At 37.0% G+C, this 25,101-nt stretch overlaps 1 protein-coding gene across 3 annotated transcripts; it reads left to right on the forward strand.

The window, feature by feature from the left end:
• The first annotated feature begins 118 nt into the window (after positions 1-118).
• Positions 119-24,732, forward strand: LOC120879616 (general transcription factor IIH subunit 2). Of its 3 annotated transcripts, XM_040262673.1 has the most exons (17): positions 1,701-1,757; positions 2,819-2,910; positions 4,540-4,602; positions 5,223-5,300; positions 5,618-5,654; positions 5,875-5,961; positions 6,625-6,675; positions 6,950-7,004; positions 13,342-13,447; positions 14,897-14,987; positions 15,176-15,263; positions 15,768-15,875; positions 16,368-16,431; positions 18,277-18,380; positions 18,914-19,016; positions 21,368-21,407; positions 23,199-24,732. In XM_040262673.1, the coding sequence occupies exons 3-17, from the start codon at positions 4,547-4,549 to the stop codon at positions 23,316-23,318; spliced, it is 1,188 nt and encodes a 395-aa protein (XP_040118607.1). In that variant the 5' UTR covers positions 1,701-1,757; positions 2,819-2,910; positions 4,540-4,546; the 3' UTR covers positions 23,319-24,732. The 3 variants fall into 3 exon arrangements, with proteins under 3 accessions (XP_040118605.1, XP_040118607.1, XP_040118604.1); XM_040262671.1 differs by lacking the exon at positions 2,819-2,910 and having other exon boundaries at positions 119-1,757; XM_040262670.1 differs by lacking the exons at positions 1,701-1,757; positions 2,819-2,910 and having other exon boundaries at positions 3,550-4,602.
• The last annotated feature ends 369 nt before the right edge of the window (positions 24,733-25,101 follow it).

The following is a 25,101-nucleotide window of genomic DNA, read 5'->3' on the forward strand; positions in this document are numbered from 1 at the left end:
TTTCATTTTAGACAGATAACTGCATTAGTTTTGGCATTGTGACCATTCACAGGTAATGAACAAATGCTTTAAAAGATGGTATAGAGTTAACATCAAGATAAAGATTGTTAGATACTCATAAGCAATTCTGGAGGTTTTTAATGAGTCTGAATGATTGAGGTTCCATCCAAAGGTATTGCAGTAGGCAGATTCACCTCTCCCAGTCTCTGTACACTTTGAATTTCAGCTTGATCCACTGGCTGAGCCATTTACAAATTTCCTAACTGTGGATTGTGTCCAGCTACCCATGGGCAGAGAACAGATTGTTCCATTATTTAAAGTTGCTCCTTAGTTTTACAAATTGAAATGTTTGACTAGGTTATATTGTTTCTTTTTTCTACCACTTTGTATACAAAATATTGTTAGTCATAATAATGGCAAAAGATTACCATGGATTTATGCATTTTTGTTTTGCCTTAATACCATTCCTACTTGAGCTAAGATCTGAGACTGAAACATATTTAGAGGAGAGTGAACTTGACAGTTGGGAAAAGCTTGAATAATTCAGCCTCCTGTCCACAAATACGCTTTAATTTAAATCTATTGGCAAACCCTCTGTCCTTTTCCTGGTTTTCCACAGTCTTCCCAGTCAGCTGGATGGTAAACACAAATGAGAAGCTTGGGGCTTGGGTGGCAGCCAAGGACAGGTGGTGTCCTGTAGGTGTGTATCCCGACTCGGAGCAGAACAGAGGGGGAGACAGGAGTGTGGAGATTGTGGAAAGAAAGGAGGGAGGAGACAAAGAAGGAAATGAAAAGGAAAGGGGTGGAGTCTGTATATAGAGTCTTGGAATCAAAGATGTGGAGGAAGGCAACGATGGAAGCCAAGTGGCACTGGGAATCAGTAATGCTAATTTCCTCTAAAGACAACAACAGAACTAAACAATAAGACCTTTTCTTCTGGGGATAAATAAAAGGAGCTGCTGATGGACGGCAGTTCCCTGAGCACCTATTTAAAACTGCAACCCTTTCCCGCTTTCCTGCTGGCTTTGATGGTGAAGAATCCGCTTGCAATGCGGGAGATCTGGGTTGGATCCCTGGATAGGGAAGAGCCTCCAGAGAAGGCAATGGCTACCCACTCCAGTATTCATGCCTGGAGAATTCCATGGACAGAGGAGCCTGGCGGTCTACAATCCATGGGGTCGAAAGAGTCGGACACTACCGAGCGATAACACTTTCACTTTTCACTTTCCTCTTCCTTGCTTCATTTTTCTCTATGGCACGATCACCATTTGATACAGTATATTTTTCTTCACAATGTCATGAGGGCACGGATTTTTGTCAGTTTTTCACTGCTATTTCCTCAATACTTAGAACTGTATCAGTCCCAAAGTAAGTGCTCAATAAGTGTGGCTTTGAGCATCGCCAGCAGAGGAGTTCCGGAAAACCGCTGCACTGCAAGTTGGCTCAGCTGAGACTGCCGCTGTGGTCATCCAGTCCTCAGATCCTGTGTGGACGGCTACCAGGCCTCCGAATTTCCAAGAGCGAACGGCCACCACCCTCCCCGCCTCTTCGTGAATAGCGGGAAGGGTGCAGGAGGTGCTTCCCGCACCCGAAGTCAGTACAAGGTTGCCGGGCCAGTGAGCACCCGGCTCCAGCAAGCGCCACTCCCAGCAGTCGGAATGTTTGCGCGTCACTACCGCGCGCGGCGGAAGGACTTCGGCGGAGCACTTAGAGAGGATTGAGCAGAACTTCCGGCAGAACAGAGCTCGGCAGGACAGGTAAGTCAGTGGTAGAGGATTTTCCGGAGCCGCCGCGGAGAACCGCCGCCTAGGAAGCAAGGCAGCGGGAGGGGCCTTCGCGGCTGGGAGCGGAGGCTGAATGACCCCGAACCGCCTCATAGGGAAGAAGGGTGTGTGGGAGCGTGTGGAGGAGGAGAATTTCCGTCTATGAAGCTGCATAGAAGCATCTAGGGCAGCACTTTGGAGAGTGACTCTCTTTCCCTAGGGCAGGACGCAAGTTTGGTACTTGTGGCCCTGGGTTTAGCTTGTGACCAGCCTCCATCTGTGTGGCCTCAACAAAGTTACCAACCTCTGAGCCTTGAGTTCCACACCTGAAAAGCAGGACTGTTATCACCCTTGCCTCTCTCAAAGCGCTTGGCAGGGTTAGGTGTGAGGGAAAGCGTCATAAATGGCGATGTTTGGTGCAAATCTCATTGTTTACATGTAGCATTCTGAGCTCATGTGAAGGAATCACACCACCAGGCTTCTGAGGGAAGTGTTTTTTCTGGAGTGGATTCCCAGCGGTATTTGTAAGGTGGACTCTTCAATTATAGGCAGTTGAAGATGCTGCTTAAGTGGTTACCAAGTACATCTTTCTCCAGGCGGCACAAATGCCTTCTCTATTAACTGCCTGCATTGTAAACATCCAGCTTCCCTTTGAACATCTGCAGTTATGAGGATCTTATTACCTCTGTCCTATCCCTGTAATTTCCCATTGCAGTCAGTTCGAATTAAGAAATTCTTATATGCAGTGAGCCAGAGGTGTTCCTAATCGCATTGGTTCTCACGTTGTTTCTGAACTTTCAGGGAATTAAAAGTCATAAACTAAAAATAGTTTAAATGTTGATGTGATGAACGGCAGTAACCACATCTTTAAGAATTTAAGCTTTTGATTTTTTATATTCACGATAAATACAAACACACCTCTATGGAAGATCAAAATGTTCAGTTTCGTCACTGCATGCTGTGTTACTACACTCATCATTAAGCCTATAAGGCACCAACATAAGTGTGTTGAGAAAGCACAGATGTCAAAATTAAGTCATTTCTTGTTATTTCAGGATACTACAGTGGAACACCTGATCTCCTGAAACAATTGAATCCTCAGAAGTTTAGTAAACAATATCTGATTGTAGCAAGTGCCAAGAAAGCGGTGATGCCATAAAGGCAGTTTTCAATTTATCAATAGATTTAAATTCCAGAAGTTCATTTATAAAAGTCTATATTTATTTGGATTTTTAAGTATATTTTTCTATAGAACAATGAATGAGTAGTGTGAAAATGAAAATGTTAGTTGCTCAGTCACGTCCAGCTCTTTGTGACCTCATGGACTGTAATCCACCAGGCAAGAATACTGTAGTGGGTAATCATTTGCTTCTCTGTGGGATCTTCCCAACCAAGAGATTGAGCGTGGGTCTCCTACATTGCAAGCAGATTTTTTACCATCTGAGCCACCAGGGAAGGCCAGTGGAGAATGGGTCGTGGTTATTGTCCTTATCACAAAAATTAATCTTTTCCCCTGCCAGTGATGGGATTTGTTTTGTCCTTAATGTCTTAGCACTTAGGATTCCTTTGATCCTTCATTTATGAAAGAAGGAAGTTGAAAGTGAGAATGTAAGATGGAGAGGGAGATTCCATTGGGGAGGGTGGAGGTGTGAATGTGATGGGGTGTTTATTACTTGGTTATGGTTAATAGAGCGGCTTACTAGGTGGCTCAGTGATAAAGAACCTGCCTGCCAGTGCAAGAGATGTGGGTTCAATCCCTTGGTGGGGAAGATCCTCTGGAGAAGGAAATAGCAATCCAATCCAGTATTCTTGCCTGGGAAATCTCATGAACAGAGAAGCCTGGCGGGCTATAGTCCATGGGAATGCAGAGTCCAATGTGACTTAGAGTTTAAACAGCAACAAATGGTTAATAGATGCCTCCCAACACCAATTTTGTCCCTGATTATTAAAAACAATACACATTCATATTGAAAATATGAAAATACAGAAAAGAATAAACAAAAACCCAATCATCCTTAATCCTAACATCCACTCAAAACCATTTGTCCTATTTATTGAATTACTAAATATTTCCATTTTCTTTTAATAGTTGGGATTATAGTATAGGTTTGCCATTGTATTGTTTTAAAAAATTATCCTGGCTGTCCAGTGGTTTCTGCCTTTCAATACAGGGGGTGCGGGTTTGATTCCTGGTGGGATAACTAAGGTCCCATGTGCCATGGGGAGTGACCAAAAAATTTTAAATAGATTTTAAAAAATTATGAGCCATAAACATTTATCATTTATGAATAAAGTAAATTTTATTAAAGAAGCTTGATTATGAAAAAATTCACAGAGACACAAAGATGGAGAGGCAGTAAATGAATCACCATGTATCTATCACTCAGTGATAAGCAGCAGCAGTTGTAGCTCGTGTTGTTTCGTCTATACCTGTAGCCACTTCTCATAATTCTGTGGTTCTGTCCTGTGACACATCTTTAATGCATCTTTATTTTTTTACTAATTGTAAAGAGAAGCTTATTTATATTGGTGCCAAATTTGAGCATAAATATTCACATTCTTTCTTGGGGATATGAAAAAGTTCCATGAGGATTTGCATTCAACTACAATTATTGAATAAAAATAAGAATAATATGACTTTCCAGGCCGAGTTTTCTTTTTTTTACTTTGTATGTTTATTTCCCTCTCTTTACTTTTCAAATTTAATTATATACCTCTGGTGTGACTATCATCTTTAGTAAATTCACAGTCTAATGACTTTTTTACAATATGTAAGGAACAAAATGGATGAAGAGCCTGAAAGAACTAAGCGATGGGAAGGAGGCTATGAAAGAACATGGTAAGTAGGGCATTATTACTCTCTTCCCTTTTAGAGGTTGTTTTTGTGTTTTTTTTCCCCAACAACACTTTTGAAGTATATTTTACACATGTTAAAATTCATCTGTTTCTTATGTATAATTCAGCGATTTTTAGAAATCTGCAGGGCTCTGAAAACATCAACATAAACCAGTTTTAGAACATTTTTACCATTCCAATAATATCCCTCATGTCCATATACAATTAATTCCATTTCCACCTCTAGTCCTAGGCAACCATTAATCTAGGTACTTTCTCTCTTTTTAGCTTTGCCCTTTCTGGACATTTCATGTAAATGTAATCATATGTGGTCAGTTTTGTCCGACTTCTTTAACTGAACATGCTGTTTAAGTTCATCCATATTGTAGCATGTATAAGTAATTCATTCCTTTCTGTTGCTGAATGGTACTCTGTTATATGTTTATGCCTTATTTTCATTCATCCTTTCTCCATTTGATGGACATTTAGAGTATTTATAATTTTTGCCTGTTAGGAATAATGTAGCTATGAATATTCAGGTGCAGATCTTTGTGTGGACATATTTTCATTCCTCTTGGGTTAATAAAATTTTAGCTTATCTTTTCAAACAAATATTTCCTATAGGGAGATTCTTAAAGAAGATGAATCAGGATCACTTAAAGCTACAATTGAAGACATTCTCTTCAAAGCGAAGAGAAAAAGGTATGTAACCTTTGTGTGTGTTACAGAGGTAAAATTCCTTTAAGGGTTTTTGTCCACCTCTGCCCACTCCTCAGTACTTCACTTGAGCTGTGTTTCAGAGAACCTGACATACAGCCTTTTAAATACCGGGGGTAGACCCAGCAACCTAGAGCCTCATCAGGGAAATTCATTTTCAGCGTTTATCTCAAATGCACATAATTGTATGCATCCCATAAGTTAATAATTTACTTCCCTAGAAAAGTGCAGTTTAGTTGAAAAGTTGTAATGATCTTTCAGGTAGTATATATTTCTTTAAAACTTTTGCATAATTTTAACAGGGTATTTGAGCACCATGGACAAGTTCGACTTGGAATGGTATGATGTTATTCTTTTTCCCTTTACTGGTGCAGAACTAGTTTGAGTTGCACAAATATTCTGGCTCAAATAGAATAAACTTTTTAAAGGAATATATTAAAAATATACATGTAGAATATGTAAATGCTAAGTGCCATTTTTACTTGTTGGTCAAAAAATGTATTTGAAAATTGTTCTTATTTATGTGTTTTGTTTATTTGGGGGATTTTATTTTTGGTAGATGCGCCATCTATATGTGGTAGTAGATGGATCAAGAACAATGGAAGACCAAGATTTAAAGCCAAATAGACTGACATGTACATTAAAGGTATACTAAAATTATTCTGATTTGTATTACATGTGAGGAAGGCTGCTGAATTCCAAAAGAAATGTTTTTAAAGAATGCAGGCTTTTTTTTTTTTTTTTTTGAGGTAATGCAAACTATAGCTAAGTAGAAGTGTTACTCTGGATTACTTACCAAAATCACTAATTATTTATGCTCTTAACTTCCACTCCATGTTAGGATCTTGCTTTGTCAGTTATTCCTTTTCTTCACTGAATCTTCATTCTCCTTTGACTTACTTGAATTAATCTCCTCAGCTTATAAATGCATTCAGATTATTCCTAACTTGTTCAAACTCATCTTCAGTTTTGCTCATTTTCCTGTTTGTCTTTTTTGGATCTTTTTCTTGTTTAGATTGTTTCTGTCTTACATGTCCGAATGGTTCCATGTTTTAAGGCTGAGCTTACACCTGTCTCATCACTTACCATTTCAAATTCAATTTTATTTACTATTTTAATTTTTATATTTATTTAATATTTTTAAATGTATTATTTTATTTATTAATATCTTTACTATTAACATTTTTTTTAAATTTGTAAGCTTAAAAATCATAAGAAATAATTCTTAATAAATAGATTTCACAAAACCTGTTCTCTGTGTTGCTGTTTTGCTGTTACCTAGTTTTTTCTTTTTGTTTTCTTTAAACAGTTGCTGGAATACTTCGTAGAGGAATATTTTGATCAAAATCCTATTAGTCAGGTATGTAGATAAGTGATATAATTCAGAATTAGCATCCTGATATTATTGCCAAATATAATGTATTTTTTAAAACATTGGACATATATTCTATCACTTAAGTGACTCAGATTATGTACAAGTTACTGTGACACTTGTCAATGAAAAGCAAGATAACTCTAGAAGTTAGTTTTTCACGTTACTTATTCCATTTTTAACTATCATTTATTTTAGTTACGTACATTCTTATCAAGAAGAAGTAATTTAAATTAATAATCATTTTTGTTTTTATTTTGAGATTGGAATAATTGTAACAAAGAGTAAAAGAGCTGAAAAACTGACTGAACTCTCAGGTATGCATAAAATTACCTTTTTTGCACTCAAGGACTTTGCTTTATTTATCTAACCTTGTAACCCTGTTCATGAGATTGCCTAATAAGCAAAATGAAACCTTCCTGCAGGCTGTCTAGGTAAAACAGTTTAAAAAAACTTCTATTAAACTCTCTGTCTCTAAAATGGCCTTTTTTTTTTTTTTTTTTTTCATTTTAGTTCCCCAACCAGGGATCAAACTTGTGCCCCCTGCAGTGGAAATGCAGTCTTAATTACTGGACCATCAGGGATGTCCCTAAAATGAGCTGTATTAAATTGAGTTCTGCACAGTGATGAATAGTATTATAATGGATTAAATGTTTATTCAATCATGAAAGTATTAGGATAAAATTATTGTAACCATTCACAAAAGCCACTTAATTTCTTTTTAATTATTTATTTATTTTTGGCTCTGCAGGGTCTGCATTGCTGTGCACAGGCCTTCTCTAGTTGTGGCGAGCAGGGGCTCCCTTCTAGTTGCAGTGTGTGGGCTTCTCATTGCGGCGGCTTCTCTTGTTGTGGAACAAGGGCCCTGGGGCAGGAGGGCTTCAGCAGTTGTGGCACACAGGGCTTAGTTGCCTGGAGGCATGTGGGATCTTTCCAGGCCAGGGATGGAACCCTTGTCCCCTGTATGGCAAGCCAGACTCAACCACTGGACCACGAAGGAAGTCCCTAAGTAAGATGTCTATCAAGTCTACATGACCCTCCCAGTTTGTAGTCTCAGCACAAGCTCCAAAGAGGCTTCTTATTGACCCTGATTAAGATCTGCCCATCCATGAGCAGTGAAGTGGCTAAGGGAATGAAGTATTTTGTTGGTAGGCCTGGATTACATGTCTCTGCTTGAAGTATGATAGAAGCAGGATAAGTTCCACCTGCACCCTGTTGTCTAAACTGGATTATTATATAGTGAGGGAAGGATGGTTCCCCTAAGGAAAGGATGTAGGGCCAACCCTCCCGCATGTTCCCTCCCCCTAGTTAATAGTATTCTGTGGGTGCCTGGGAGGTAATATGTACAGGGAGGAAAAATCCTCTGGAGATTCTCAGAGGCCTCTTGAGAATACCCTCTTTTCCCCTGAACAGAATTATTGCTATAAACCACACTGAGAGTAATGTAAATATACTTTATTCCTATACTCATAACACAATAGAAGATTAAAATTTTTTTTGTATGGTGTGGTAGAAAGAAAAGTGGATAGAGAGCCATATGATCGAGGTTTGACTACTGGTCCTGCCATTGGGTAGGCATATGTCTTTCAGCAAATCGTTTAACTTGTTAGATTTCTTTCTCAGTTATGAAATGAAGGATTTGGACTTAGGTACTTTTCATTTCTAAAATTTATGATTCTAAAAATAAATACTTGCAATATATAACTGACCCTTGAACAAGTTGAGCATTACGAGTGCTGACCCTCTGTATAGTTGAAAATCTGCTTATAACTTTATACTTGGTCCTATGTTTCCTTGATTCCACATCTGAGAATTCAACCATCTGCACATCATGTAGTACTGTAGTATGTACTAAGTGAAAAAAATCTGCATATAAGTAGATTATATAATTCAAACACTTACTGTTCAAGGGTCCACAGGATATTAACTGTGGCAAATAGTTAATATTTTAAAACTTACTCAAGTAAATAAGAACACCAAGAAGTTCCAAATGAATGAATGGGCAAAAAATACATAATTCATACCAGAATAAAAAGGAATTAAACAACTGTTAAAAAAGAAAATTTAAACAAACTAGTATTCAAAATACTAGTTTTGAATCCAAGTCTATGCCCCGACCAATAATGCTGAAGAAGCTGAAGTTCAACAGTTCTATGAAGACCTATAAGACCTTCTAGAACTAACACCCAGAAAAGATGTATTTTCATTATGGGGGACTGGAATGCAAAAGTAGGAAGTCAAGAAACACCTGGAGTAACAGGCAAATTTGGCCTTGGAGTATAGAATGAAGCAGGGCAAAGGCTAATAGAGTTTTGCCAAGAGAACACACTGGTCATAGCAAACACAAACACCCTCTTCCAACAACACAAGAGAAGCCTCTACACATGGACATCACCAGATGGTCAACACCAAAATCAGATTGATTCTGTTCTTTGCAGCCAAAGATGGAGAAGCTGTATACAAAAAACAAGCTGTCAGCAAAAAACAAGACCAGGAGCTGACTGTGGCTCAGATCATGAACTGCTTATTGCCAAATTCAGACTTAAATAAAAAGAAGTAGGGAAAACCACTAGACCATTCAGGTATAACCTAAATCAAATCCCTTATGATTATACAGTAGAAGTGACAAATAGATTTAAGGTACTAGATCTGATAGAGTGCCTGATAATCTATGGACGGAGGTTCGTGACATTGTACAGGAGGCAGGGACCAAGACCATCCCTAAGAAGAAGAAATGCAAAAAAGCAAAATGGCTGTCTGAGGAGGCTTTACAAATAGCTGTGAATAGAAGAGAAGCGAAAGGCAAAGGAGAAAAGGAAAGATATACCCATTTGAATGCAGAGTTCCAAAGAATAGCAAGGAGAGATAAGAAAGCCTTCCTCAGCAATCAGTGCAAAGAAATAGACGAAAACAATAGAATGGGAAAGATTATTTTCAAGAAATCTTCAAGAAAATTGGGAGAAGGCAATGGCAACCCACTCCAGTACTCTTGCCTGGAAAATCCCATGGACGGAGGAGCCTGGTAGGCTGCAGTCCATGGGGTCGCTAGGAGTCAGACAACTGAGCGACTTCACTTTCACTTTTCACTTTCATGTATTGGAGAAGGAAATGGCAACCTATTCCAGTATTCTTGCCTGGAGAATCCCAGGGACAGGGGACCCTGGTGGGCTGCCGTCTATGGGGTCACACAGAGTTGGATATAATACCATTTCTGTCCTTACTGAGCCCATCTTTGCATGAAATTTTCCCTTGGTATCTCTAATTTTCTTGCTACTGCTGCTGCTAAGTCACTTCAGTTCAGTTCACTTCAGTCGCTCAGTCGTGTCCGACTCTTTGCGACCCCATGAATTGCAGCAGGCCAGACCTCCCTGTCCATCACCAACTTCCGGAGTTCACTCAACTGGAATTCCATCACCCCCACTAGCTTTGTTCATAGTGATGGTTCCTACAGCCCACTTGACTTTGCATTCCAGGATGTCTGGCTCTAAGTGAGTGATTACACCATCGTGATTATCTGGGTCCTGAAGATCTTTTTTGTACAGATCTTCTGTGTATTCTTGGCACCTCTTCTTAATATCTTCTGCTTCTGTTAGGTCCATACCATTTCTGTCCTTTACTGAGCCCATCTTTGCATGAAATTTTCCCTTGGTATCTCTAATTTTCTTGCTGCTGCTGCTGCTGCTAAGTCACTTCAGTTCAGTTCACTTCAGTCGCTCAGTCGTGTCCGACTCTGCGACCCCATGAATCGCAGCATGCCAGGCCTCCCTGTCCATCACCAACTCTCAGAGTTCACTCAGACTCACGTCCATCGAGTGGGTGATGCCATCCAGCCATCTCATCCTCTGTCGTCCCCTTCTTCTCCTGCCCCCAGTCCCTCCCAGCATCAGAGTCTTTTCCAATGAGTCAACTCCTCGCATGAGGTGGCCAGAGTATTGGAGTTTCAGCTTCAGCATCAGTCCTTCCAAAGAACACTCTAGTAAAGTAATGCTCAAAATTCTCCATGCCAGGCTTCAACAATACATGAACCGTGAACTTTAGGATGTTCAAGCTGGTTTTAGAAAAGGCAGAGGAACCAGAGATCAAATTGCCAACATTCACTGGATCATCGAAAAAGCAAGAGCGTTCTAGAAAAACATCTATTTATGCTTTATTGACTATGCCAAAGCCTTTGACTGTGTGAATCAAGATAAACTGTGGAAAATTCTGAAAAAGATAGGATTACCTGACCACTTGACCTGCCTTTTGAGAAATCTGTATGCAGATCAAGAAGCAGCAGTTAGAACTGGACATGGAACAACAGACTGGTTCCAAATAGGAAAGGGAGTATGTCAAGGCTGTATATTGTCACCCTGCTTATTTAACTTCTATGCAGAGTACATCATGAGAAATGCTGGGCTGGATGAAGCACAACCTGGAATCAAGATTGCCAGGAAAAATATCAATAACCTCAGATATGCAGATGATACCACCCTATGGCAGAAAGTGAAGAAGAACTAAAGAGCCTCTGGATGAAAGTGAAAGAGGAGAATGAAAAAGTTGGCTTAAAGCTCAACATTGAGAAAACGAAGATCATGGCATCCGGTCCCATCACTTCATGGGAAATAGATGGGGAAACAGTGGAAACAATGACAGACTTTATTTTGGGGGGCCCCCAAATCACTGCAGATGATGACTACAGCCATGAAATTAAAAGATGCTTGTTCCTTCAAAGAAAAGTTATGACCAACCTAGACAGCATATTCAAAAGCAGAGACCTTACTTTGCCAACAAAGGTCCATCTAGTCAAGGCTGTGATTTTTCCAGTAGTCATGTATGGATGGAGATTTGGACTATAAAGAAAGCTGAGCACCGAAGAATTGATGCCTTTGAACTGTGGTGTTGGAAAAGACTCTTGAGAGTCCCTTGGACTGCTAGGAGATCCAGCCAGTCCTTCCTAAAGGAAATCAGTCCTGAATATCCATTGGAAGGACTGATGCTGAAGCTGAAACTCCAATACTTTGGCCACCTGATAGGAAGAACTGACTCATTGGAAAAGACCCTGATGCTGGGAAAGATTGAAGGCAGGAGGAGAAGGGGACGACAGAGGATGAGATGGCTGGATGGCATCACCGACTCAATGGACATGAATTTGAGTAAACTCCGGGATTTCGTGATGGACAGGGAGGCCTGGTGAGCTTCTGTCCATGGGGTTGCAGAGTTGGACATGACTGAACAACTGAACTGAGTATTCAAAAAAAGGGGCACACTCAACAACATTTCCACGTTTTAAATGAGCACAATGAAGTTTTGAAGGCAATATAGGGCGTGTTGAACCATGGAGAAACTGATACTTTTAGTGCTGATAGTCTGGTTAATTTGTTCAACATTTTCTGGAAAAGAGCCATAAAAATGTTCCATAAGAGAATTACCTGGCGATCCTATTGTTCAGATCCCGCACTCTGGCTGCCAAGGGCCTAGGTTCAGTTCCTGGTCAGTCCCTGACCAGGTTTTTGTCCCTGACCAGGAACTGATGGCTCAAGCCTTGAGGCACAGCCAGAGGGAAAAAAAAAATGTTCCTTGGAGTAAGATTAGGAAATGTTATGAAAGAAGAAAAAATGTCCCTCTACAAATATTCCATTTGCAACAGTATGTATAATAGTGACAAGTTGAAACTAATTTAAATGTTCAGTGGTATGAGGATAATTTGCTGTATGATAAACTCGATGTTTTTGTTATCGTTAAGTAATATGAAAACAGTGATGAAATAGGAGGAAAGGTCTGAAGAATACCATATTTTATTGAATCTCAGATTTTATTGTTTATAAGATACCTTTATTTTATGAGCCCTCAAGAAGGAAACACTCTGGCAGTTAACCTTTGACACAGTGTCAAATGACATGTGAATTGTTCATACAAGTTTCTTGGTGGTTTGACAGTCTCAATTTTTGGTGTTTTCTCTTCCCTTCATTTATATTGCTTAGCATGAATTAGACAGTCTTTTCAGAGGTTATTTCGATAACAACACAACACAGTTCTGTCTCTTTGTGGAAATCTTCCTCTCTTAGGTCTTAGAAAGTGGTGTTTTTCTCCCCCTGAAGAAGAACATGGAAGTGTAGGCATTCTTCCATCAATGAGTTTTTGCTTCCACTAATAACAAATTTGCACCTTACTGTTCTGTTCCATGCCTTTCTACATAAAAATATAACCTTTTGTATAAACTTAAAAACTACTTTAAATAGAAGTTAATATGAACAGCACAAGCAGTGCACGGGTTGCCGTTGGAGCAGCAACATAGCAATAGTGTTCACATGAGCAGGCAGCAGCGGCTGTGTCACTGACTGCCAGTGGCTGGAAGACACATCATGATTTCAGAGATGTTGAACGTGAACATATGTTAGTATTAAAAATGATGGAATAGGAAATATGAGGCGTGAAAAGTTTTGCATTCTAGGTTAGTATTATTAAAATGTGTTGCTAATAGACAAAAGATTATTTGTATTTGGGTTTTTCAGTATGAGTGAGACTTTATAACACTTCTCTTAAAAGTGCATCTTGCTAAAACTAAATCAAAGGGATTCTGTTTAACATCATAAATATGTAAATTTGGGAGAAAGGTAATTTTCCTTAGTGTATATATACATTTTTATTAAAAGAGATTTTCCACTTATATTTTAGGAAATCCACGGAAACATATAACATCTTTGAAGAAAGCTGTAGATATGACTTGCCATGGAGAACCATCTCTTTATAACTCCTTAAGCATGGCTATGCAGACTCTAAAGTTGGTATTTTACACTTATTGTTTATAATTTCAACATTTTTTGAATGAGTTAAGTTGAAATGATAATGTTAATATGCATCTCCATAAACCTAACTATAATGAAATTGTTATTAAGAGAAATGTGTAACATTATAGTATATAGTATGATGTTGGTTAATAATTTTGATTTTACATTTTAGTTGCTGAGGTATATCCTTAAAGATTTTGGAAAAATAAAATTAAAGCTGTGGCAATATTACTAGTGCAAAAGAAATACCATAAAATTTTTTTTATTGAAAATTGATTATATATGGAAGTTAATGTGGTATAATAACTGAGTTTGTTGTATACTGGTTTTTATTAACTTACTTTGTAATACATCTGTAAATTAATAATAGCACTTTTCTCGCAGTTTTAACTATGTAGAATATAGCTAAAACCCCCAAAATTCAGTATAGTTAAAGCTTATATATTTTATCCTTAGATAGTCTATCCTGACTCAGATTTTTATACCTTTAAATAATAGATTTTTTTCAGTTTTGAAGTAATTGAGGAGGTAACACACAGTGAAGGTAGATACAATAGCAATATCCACAGTGAAAACTGAGCCTAACAATGAAAATTAAAGCAGGAAAGCTAAATAATTGATAACATTGCATCAAAAAGCATAGATATCTCTATTTAGTTCAGAGAAGAACAGTTCATCATACCTTAAAATCCTGTAAGCCATCATTTAATTAAATGGTGGTGGTGGTGGTGGTGCTCAGTCATGTCCAGCTCTTTGCAACTCCATGGACTGTAGCCCACCAAGCTCCTCTATCCATGGAATAGTCCAGCCAAGAATACGGAGAGGGTGGTTATTTCCTGCTCCAGGGATCTTCCAACCCAGGGATCGAACCTATGTCTCTTGAATCTCCTGCATGGTAAGTGAATTCTTTACCAATGTGCCACCTAAATGGTACACAGTCATTAATGTTTATGAGTATTATGACAATCACCATGAGGTTAAATTGTAGTGCTTAAAAAAAAGTATGTTACTATTTTCAGGCTACACATATGCACTTTAACACTGATTCATATGGTACTGTCATACTTTCCAACGTACACCTTAGACTTTGTATGAAACAAACCTATTAGAATGTAACCAGCATGATGTCAGGAACCTCATTGATCTTGTTTATCAGTTTATCCTTAGAACTTGAAAGAGTGTTCATAAATATTTATTGAATGAATAAATGAATCTGAATTATTTTTGTGTGTAGCTAATTTTAGATAAACTGGTGTTAAGGTTTTTAGAGTATACTCACAACTCATTCCTTTGAAATGCTGAAACAGATGGGGTTGTTCTGTAGTCAAAGTGTGTAAACCATGTGTACTTATTTTTTGTATGTGTACTAACTAGTCTTAAGTACTTTTTAACTAATGTAACTTATTATACGTAACTGGAGTGATTTTTTTCTTCTTTTTTAGACACATGCCGGGACATACAAGTAGAGAAGTCCTAATCATCTTTAGCAGCCTCACAACCTGTGATCCCTCTAACATCTATGATTTAATTAAGGTAGAACCAATAATTTCTTCATAATCAAAACCAGTTACAGCTCCAAAGAGAATTCTTCAGAGTTCTATAAATTTATTATTAGAATTCTCTGAGTTTATTACTAGTTTTCAGAACATTCTATTTATCAAGCATATTAATTATTCATTTTTTTCTTCCCTCAAAACTCCATTTACTTGGATTTTACGAAGACCCTAAAGGCGGCTAAAATCAGAGTGTCTATTATTGGATTGTCTGCAGAGGTTCGAGTATGCACTGCACTTGCTCGTGAAACTGGTGGTATATATCTAGAATCTTCAATATTTACTCATAATCACTATGTAAAAAGTAACAATTTATTAGTTAGAATATTTTTATTGGTTTTTTTAAGCTACTAAATTTAAATTAGTTTGTGTACCAAAGTCCAAAATGTGGGTAGTCATATTAAATATATCACCAGTTCTATAACCTATCATCTCAAAATGCCAGAAAGTTTTAGTAGCTATGTCAGTGTTTAGAGGAACCATTATAACTACTGGAAAGCTAGAAATTTTACTATATGTAATACTTAGTGAAAATCTTGTTAATTGGCTTTAATTAAATTGAAAATTACAGTTATTCTCAGAGAAGTCAGTTTAGAGATGTTATTTAAATTTTTTGAAAAATGGATCATTTAACATAAACATTTATTTTGAAAATGAACGTTTTTAGATGGTAAAACATTTACAGAATTATAGAGAAATTACAGATCATTCTTATGTCTGGAAAGCTAATGTTTCTTTTCTTTTTCTCTTGTCTTGCTAGGCACGTACCATGTTATTTTAGATGAAAGCCATTACAAAGAATTGTTAACACATCATGTTAGTCCTCCTCCTGCTAGCTCAAATTCTGAATGCTCACTTATTCGAATGGGTAAGTGTTTATTTTGTGTTATTTAATTACATTAATTAAAATATATATATGAAAAATAAACTACATAGGTTAGGGCATTCCAGAATTTTAAACGTAGAAGTATGTTCTTATATAGAGTGAAAGTAGACTGTGTAATGGACTCCTCTGTTGTCCAGAAAGTATTTCAAAATTACATTTTCTTTTAAAAATGTAGTATGTGTTATGTATTCAGTGTTGTTAAGTTAGAAAATATGCATATGAAACTTTAGAATCTGAGACCATATGTATGGACATATGGTCCTCCACTTACCCGTTTTCCTCCACTATTAATTTTTCTTCTAACCAGAAACTGCTGTCAGTTTGACCACGTTCTAATAAATGTACAAAAGACAGGAAAGAGAACTTCTGCACAACTTTGTGAGCTTTCTGATAGGAACATTTTTAGGTTTCTATTACTAGAATTTTTCTATTTCCTTGGGGGAGAAAAAGTAATATATATTTTCTTCCATAAAGGATTTCCTCAGCATACCATTGCTTCTCTGTCTGACCAAGATGCAAAACCCTCTTTCAGCATGGCGTAAGTAAAAACCTTGAAACTGTTTATGATAATGTTTTTACATTGTTAATTCCTTCCTGTGAGTTATGAATTAAAGACAGGCTTGAAATGTAATGACTTTTGTAGACAATTATTTTCTATGTAGCTGTAAAAAGGAGAGAGAACTATATATACTCCTGTAATATTACTATCTAAAACAGCAAGGTAGAGAAAAGTCTGTAGTATGCTATCGATCATCTAGCAAACTGTGTAAAATTCTTAAAGAGATGGGAATACCAGATCACCTGACCTGCCTCCTGAGAAATCTGTATTCAGGTCAAGAAGCAACAGTTAGAACTGGACATGAAACAACAGATTGGTTCAAAATTGAAAAAGAAATATGTCAAGGCTGTATATTGTCATCCTCCTTATTTAACTTATATGCAGAGTACATCATGCAAAATGCTAGACTGGATGAATCGCAAGCTGGAATCAAAATTTCTGGGAGACATATCAACCACCTCGAATCATTAGCTGAGTGTTGATGTGTACATTCCTATCAGGACACTCCCGGAGGCCAGAGAAAGAAACACTGGAGTGGAGCAGCAGAACAATCCCTAGAGCTCACGTGGGCAGGGAATGGCTCATTCCTACCAGTCAGTGTGGAAAGGCCTCTTAATGTCACAGGCATTGAATGGAGTCCACAATAATGAAACCAAATTTACCCTAGACTAGCAGCTGTTCTGGACAGCCAGCAAACTTAAAAGCAAGTTTTGTCATCAAACTATTTGCTTAAGTATATTTTGGAAAAAAAAAACACAACATATTTAAATCAATACCAAAAAAAAAAAAAAATCCATCACTGAAAGCAGAGCAAAATTCACAGTATCTGGCTGCCAATCAAAAATGACCAGTCACACCTCATAGACTTAGAGAATGAACTCCTGGTTGCCAGGGGAAAGGATGGGGAGAAGAGATAGAAAGTTCGGGATCCACGTGTACACACTGCTGTATTTAAAATGGATAACCTACAAGGACCTGCTCAGTGTTACGTGGCAGCCTAGATGGGAGGGGAGTTTAGGGAAAAATGGATATATGTATAGGTATGGCTGAGTCTCTTGGCTGTCCATTTGAATCTATCACAACATTGTTAATCAACTATGATATAAAATAAAAAGTTAAAAAAAAATTTACCAGTCATGCAAAGTAGGAAGGTATGACCCATAACAAGAAGAAAAATCATAGAATGGAAACATATCCAGAAATAACACAGTTGATAGAACTAGTAGGTAAGGTGTTAAAACTATTATAAATGTATTATATGTGCTCAGAAAAATTAAGGAGTACATGAATTTGATAAGAGATAGGGAGGATAGAATAAAGACCCCAATCACATTTCTAGATATAAACAATACAGTGTCTTAGGTGAAAAATACACTGGATTAGGATTAAAGGCAGTGAAGTGAAGGGAAGTGAAAGTTGCTCAGTCGTGTCCAACTCTTTGCGACCCCATGGACTATACAGTCCATGAAATTCTCCAGGCCAGAATACTGGAGTGGATAGCCTTTCCCTTCTCCACGGGATCTTCCCAACCCGGGGATTGCACTCAGGGCTCCCGCATTTTCAGGCAGATTCTTTACCAGCTGAGCCACAAAGATTAATGGCAGATTAGTCGCTAAAGAAGAGGAGTGAATTCAAAGACATTAATAGAAGCTTTCAAAACAAAGCACAGGGAAAAAAAGACAAACGTGAACAAAGCATAAGTGAGCTATGAAACAACTTACAGGTTTTAAAGTTACAGTGGTGTCCCTTCTTTTGCTGCAACTGCTCACATCTTTGTGTATCACTTTTTAAAAGGTAATGTTTCTCTCTCCTGCCCCGCAACAGGCACCTGGATAGCAGCACTGAGCCAGGACTTACATTAGGAGGCTATTTCTGCCCACAGTGTCGGGCAAAGTACTGTGAGCTTCCTGTTGAATGTAAAATCTGTGGTAAGAAACCAACTGTTGATTATCTAGTAAATTAATCTTAGGTAACTATATTGCTGTTAAATATAAATATTAAGCTCTGCTTATCTTTCTGGATTTATCTGTTAAAAGAGACATAGGCTACTTTTTTAATTGTGTGCCTAGTACTTGGCATTCTGGATGGTTCCTGATTCTCTTTCCAGAAAAACTATGTTCTTTAAAGGCAATGCCATAGATCTAGTTGATGTTTTTGCAGCTCTTCATGAAATAAATACATATGAGGAAAACGAAGAGTTAAAATAATAGATTTGTAGAATTTTATTTCATTTACAAGTAAGCAAATGGGCCAAGAGAGATCACATACTTAGTGACAGAGCTAAGATTCCATCTTGGAGTCTCCTTTTATGGCCACTGATAAACTAAGAAATGAATAATTGCAATCCTAGAAAAAAAAACAAACTTGAAAATATTTAGCCTAAGTTATATCATTTGACATTTCAGCCATCATCTTTCTGAGGTTTCGGTTACTAAATATGTCTTTCTGCTTTGTATGTTAGGTCTTACTTTGGTGTCTGCTCCCCACTTAGCACGGTCTTACCATCATTTATTTCCTTTGGATGCTTTTCAAGAAATTCCCCTAGAAGAACATAATGGAGAAAGGTATATGAGTTTGGGTTAATTTATACCTGTTTCAAGTGGTAAAATTATGTTCAAATATGTTGTTATTAACACTACATAAAACAGTGTCATTCACTTGGGCAAGATTTTTTGCTACTATAGAAAATGAGATACAGAATGCCTTGTTTATGTCTAAAATGATTCACTGAACAGATCTGGATCTCCAGAAATCTATTTCCCTGACCCCAACTATATGTTGCAGGAGTGGTGGTGTTTTGGTAAATCAGCTCTCCAAAAAGAAACAAAAAGCCCTGACTTATATCATTTGTTGATTTCTATCGTATAAAACTGGAAGATTTATCCAGGAAGCCTAATATCAAAATAATGTAAGAAATAAAGAAAAGATATAAGATGGGAAAGAAATATTCAAGGATATTTTCTACTATTGAAGGAGAGAGTTTTCTGGATTGAAAGGAACTGTCAAGTACTTGACATGTTGAAGGCAAACAGACTTGCGCTAACATGTATCACTGTGAAATTTCAGAGTATGCTGCAGCAAAACATTAGCCCTAAACATTTCTATAGAGGGAGAATGGGGTCATATGACCTGGAATTAAAATTGTTTGCCTTCTGGGACTTCATTGATGGTCTTGCAGTTAAGACTCCACGCTTCCACTGAGTGGGGTGCAGGATTGATCTCTGGTCAGGGAACTAAGATCCCACATGCTGTGTGTTTCAGCCTAAAAAAAAAAAACATTGTTTGACATCTTGTGAGCAATACTGGATGCTGACACAGAGCACTTTCCTTCAAAATTTGGAGTGAAAATTATTGCCAACTAAATTGTATACCCAGCCAAGCTATTGTTTAAATGTAGGTAGAGTAGGGACTTCCTTGGCAGTCCAGTGGTTAACACTACACGCTTCCAGTGCAGGGAGCATGGGTTCAATCTCTGGTCAGGGAACTAAGTTCCTACATGCTGCATGGTGCGGCCAAAAATATGTATAAACAGGTAGAATAAAGGTATTTTCAGATTTGTAAGGTCTCAAAAAGAGACTTTCTTAGGAAGCTGTGGAAGAGATGACTCAAAGGGACTGAGAGTGAGAATGAGTGAAAGAGAATAGGAATATCCATCTAATTCAAACGTGGCTAAAGCAGACTTGTAAGATGGAGCCCCAGAAGGACACTTGTTTGTCAGACACGGAGAACAGTCAGTCCAGTCTGGAAAACGTCAGCATGCTCCAGGAGAGATGTCATCAGAAGATGGAAACTCTAGAATTCTCGATGTAGCTGGACATAACAGTAGGGTATTTAGGCTTCTCAGGGAACGGTTGGGGCTGTTAGTGGTAATTAGACAACTAAGCTTATGAATAACACAATTATTAACTCCAGGAAAAAATGTACTTTACAGAGAGGAAAAGTTGTATGGCATGGCTCAGCTGAATACGTCTATACAGTGATGATAAACTAAATATTTAATATTGTTTCATCTGGAATGATTTAGCTATATAGAAAGAATTGAGAATGGGATTTGTTATGTGTGTACTGTATTGTAATGGTTCAAGATGGTTGAAAGAGAAATAAGATCTCATCTTCCATAGTAGAAAGTTCATAGTCAATGCCTATGAAAAGACCAAGAGTTGTGAGCATAGGTAACTGTCAAACAGTTAAAATTTTTGAAAGGATTTACTCTGTAAATGAAGTGGGGGGTGGGTAGGGAGGGAACTGCTCTTTTTTTTGTATTAAGTTTGGAGAACTTTTAATTCTTTAAACCGTTCCTTGAAAATTAAGCCCTTAGGCATCCATTTTTGCCATAAATTAACGCCTCTCTGTTCATCTGGACTTATTTCAGCTATCTGCTGTCTTTGGAAAAGTGAAAAATAGTCATGAAAATTGTTTTCTCTAGAATCACAGTTGAGAAAGCATACTCATATTTAACCTTGATGTAAATAAAATTAGTTTAAGGAAAATTTTAAGCTATCGGATAACCTTGGGTTATAGTGTGGAATTTTCTTAAATTACTGGTATTCTTAATTATTTCTCCTAAAAATCATGCCTAAAGATAATTACAGTTGACCCTTGAGTAACATGGATTTGAAATGCAAGGATCCACTTACATGCAGTTTTTTCTGTAAATACATACTACAGTATTACATGTTCCATAGCTGGTTGAATCCTCTAATGTGAAACTGCAGATATGGAGGGTCAGAGGGTCAGAGAGCCAACTGTAAAGTTACACTCAGATTTTTAATCTTGGGGGTTGACAGCCCTAAACTGCCTGTTGTTCAAGGGCCAACTGTACTTACTAATTAGAGAATTCTTGTTATTGAGATTTTCCTGAGCTATTTTAATGAGTAAATTCTTAACAAAATGATTCTTAAACTTTCTTTTTCAGGTTTTGTTATGCCTGTCAGGGGGAATTGAAAGACCAACATGTAAGTTCATGTGCTTTGTGAATATTAAGTATTGTACAATAAATATTGAGGAAATGGTATTATAAGTTTTCAATAGATTGTTGAAGACCAAGCTCAAATCAGGTTATTCCTCATAAGTATAGCAGTAGGTGGAGATTAAAAGGGAGCTATTACAAACAGTTGTTTTACTTTGTCTTCAGTTTGCAAGCTAAACTGCATTTAGTTTGGAAGTACTAAAAGTTTTTTCCTCTCTTTTTTTTAACTTTAGGCTCTCATTTTTTACTTTTTACTTTATTTTACTTTAGGCTCTCACAACTAATTTTGAAGTTACCATTTATGGTGGCCTCAGATCTTAAGGATATTCTCCCCATTGAGGAACTGAGAAAATATTTTTTGAAATGTTAACGGGGGCCAATTTGAACATATCAACTTATATAAAGTTGCAAATAAGATAGGTCACTGTTTAGTTTTCATTTAGTTACATGTCCATATTTAAAACTATACTTTATAAACTATATAAACTACTAGTAGAAAGGACTGCTTGTTTTATTTCCTCTCAGCATTTCATAAAACAGTTTTATTTGGAATTCTCTGGTGGTCTGGTGGTTGGTAATCGGTGCTCTCATTGCCGTGGCCCATCTTCAGTCCCTGGTCAGGGAACTGAGATTCCCATAAGCTGTGAGGCGTGGCCAAAAGAAAACCAGTTAAAAAAACAATTTTATGAAACTTTACATGCCTCTTTGACATCATTAGCTACATCCTCACTAAAATCACTGTTTGACTCATTTGATAGTTTTTAAGAATACAGCATCATTACTTCTGTGCTGTTTGAGATTTGATGGTTTTTTAATCTGTGTATGATATTGCCCTGGAAATGTCACCCCAAGGCACTAGTATTTATATATATAATATTGATAGAATATTATTATTCCTTTTTCTTCTTATTATTTTATTTTAGTATTTATTATATAAATATGACATTAAGAATAAAAAATAAAATAATTTATATATTTTATATATATGTCTTTTGCCTTATTCTTTAGCGGTTTAATTAAAAGAGGAATATAATTTTTATAATTCCCTAGGTATAACAAATTTTTGTTAAAACTTTTGTGCTTCTCTTTCTTTTTTTTTTTAATTTATTTTTTATTTTACTTTACAATTCTGTATTGGTTTTGCCATACATTGACATGAATCCACCACAGGTGTACATGCATTCCCAAACATGAACCCCCCTCCCACTCCCCTCCCCACAACATCTCTCTGGGTCATCCCCGTGTACCAGCCCCAAGCATGTCGTATCCTGCATTGGACATAGACTGGTGATTTGATTCGATTCTTACATGATATTATACATGTCACAGATGTGTATAGCGGACTTTTGGACTCAGAGGGAGAGGGAGAGGGTGAGATGATTTGGGAGAATGGCATTGAAACATGTGCTTCTCTTTCTAATTGAATCACTCCAGTAACCTATCGAAGTATTCAAAACTAGCAGTAATTTCAAGTTCATGTGTCTTCCCCAAATAATTATTTAAAATGAAGTAATCGAGAGTATCCTATAATTCAAGGGACTTTAAGGACTCAGAAACAAAATTATTCCCTCATTTCTAAGGAATAATTTTTTGGAAAGAACTGATTTCCATAGATTTGAGAATATATGGTACATTGGAAGTAATAAAGCAGGTAGGTGAGTGGCGAAAAAGTGATAGGTATATGAAAGAGCAAAGCAACTTGCACGTCTTCTAGCTACGCTGTACTTAACTTTTGGGAATTTCTTTTTAAATTCAGCTTTTCTTCCTTTTATTGCAGGTCTATGTTTGCAGTGTCTGCCAGAATGCGTTCTGTGTGGACTGTGATGTTTTTGTTCATGACTCTCTTCATTGTTGTCCTGGCTGTATTCATAAGATTCCAGTTCCTTCGGGTATTTGATTCCAGCATGTAATACACATTGAATGTGTCAAAAAGAAATTTGCAACTGTAAATAAAATGATTCTTTAGTAGAAACTCCAGTTAAAATATGAAGAACAGTTTGAAAGGAAAATCTGGTTTCAGAAACCTGTTGCTTTAAAGCGTCCTCTATAATGATTGGTTGAGTTTTCACTTAATGGAGTCTATCTAATACCACCATTTTGGTGGTTTGTTATCTGATTTACATTATAGTTCAGATTAATGAATTATCCTTGTTAGCCTCCTAAGGGTCATACCCAAGGACTGTTTAACTTAATCCTCCTCAACTTTCCTACTCTAGGTCATCAGAAGAATGTAGGTGAGAATGTATGATGAGGTCTGTGTTTCAGGTTCAATGAAGGTGTACTGTTGTAGGCAGAAAGGCAGAACTGTTTTTAGGGTGTACCCTTTTGAGAGTGAATCAAATTTCCATAGCAAAGTAAGTGTATTTTACATTTACAAACTTTGGTCATTCTAGATTGAGTTTCATTATGATATTCATGATTTTATAAATAATAAGTCTTAGTGAAGAACATTATCAGTAAATACAGTGTAATCCCATCCTGAAGAGTCTATTCAGTAAGTCTTGGGGGGAGCCCAGGAATATGCTTTTTTTTTTTTTCAGTTATACATACATACATATATATATTATTTTTCAGATTCTTTTCCCTTATAGGCTATTAGAAGAAATATGCATTTTTAACAGCGCATGTGTACACACACTTACTAATAGACATAATTAGACATAAGTACGTATGTTTCTCCCAAGAATCATACTCTCTGCCTAGACCCAAATGGTTCTTTACTAGCAAACAGATTTCAGCTGTAGGTAACCAGGTAACTGCCAACTGCCTTCCTTCTGCTCTGTCCACAAGAGGTATCAGTGGCTTGAAAGAGATGCCTTTAACATAATCAGAGTATCCTATCTCCCTCTACTTGAATTAAAAGAAAGGGTATGAGTAGGCACCTCTTGAAAAGTTAAAATACATTAGACACACACCCACACTACTATATAATATCTATAAAAGAGATATTGAGTGCCTTTTGGGTCAGTTTTATCTCATCTTTGTATCTCTTTGGGGTTTTATTAGTATGATTGACATGGTTAAGGTGAATATTTTAGTTAGGCGTAAGGAGGAATTTCCAGTCTCAAAATTATAGAGAAAATCCTAGCTTGTTTAAGATTATAGAAATTAAAATGACAATCTGATAACACTGTTAGTTCTAGCCTTAATTTCCCTCGTGGAACAGTACAATGTACTATAAAAATGAAGGAAACTATTCAACATTAGAGACCTTTGTGAGCAGTATGTCTTTCTGAGTTCTATTGTTCTATTAGAAAACTCCTTGAGACTTAAAATTAATTATTAAAATTAGACTTATTTTAAATACTTTAGAATGCATACATTTTGCTTCATATTCTTTTTTATTATGTCTGACGATCTTTTATCTTTTAACTGAAGCATTCAATCCAATTATATTTAATATGCCTACTGATATATTTTGGTTTAAATCTACCATCCTATTTTGTGCTATTTGCTTCAGTTATTCTGTCTTCATTTTTCTCCTTTTTTGCCTTTTTTTTTGGGGGGGGGGGGATTGCTTGTTTTCCACCATTCTCTGTTTTCCTAAACTAGTTTGGAAATTGTATACTTTATTTTTATCCTTTTAGTGGTTATCCTAGAAATTATAGTACACATAAATCCTTAACTTGGGTCCTCTAGAAAGTAGAACCTCCAGCAAAGGTGAAAGTGTTGTTACTTTA

The sequence above is a fragment of the Oryx dammah genome, unplaced genomic scaffold (genome assembly GCF_014754425.2).
Source record: "Oryx dammah isolate SB20612 unplaced genomic scaffold, SCBI_Odam_1.1 HiC_scaffold_20, whole genome shotgun sequence".
Classification (NCBI taxonomy): Eukaryota; Metazoa; Chordata; class Mammalia; order Artiodactyla; family Bovidae; genus Oryx; species Oryx dammah.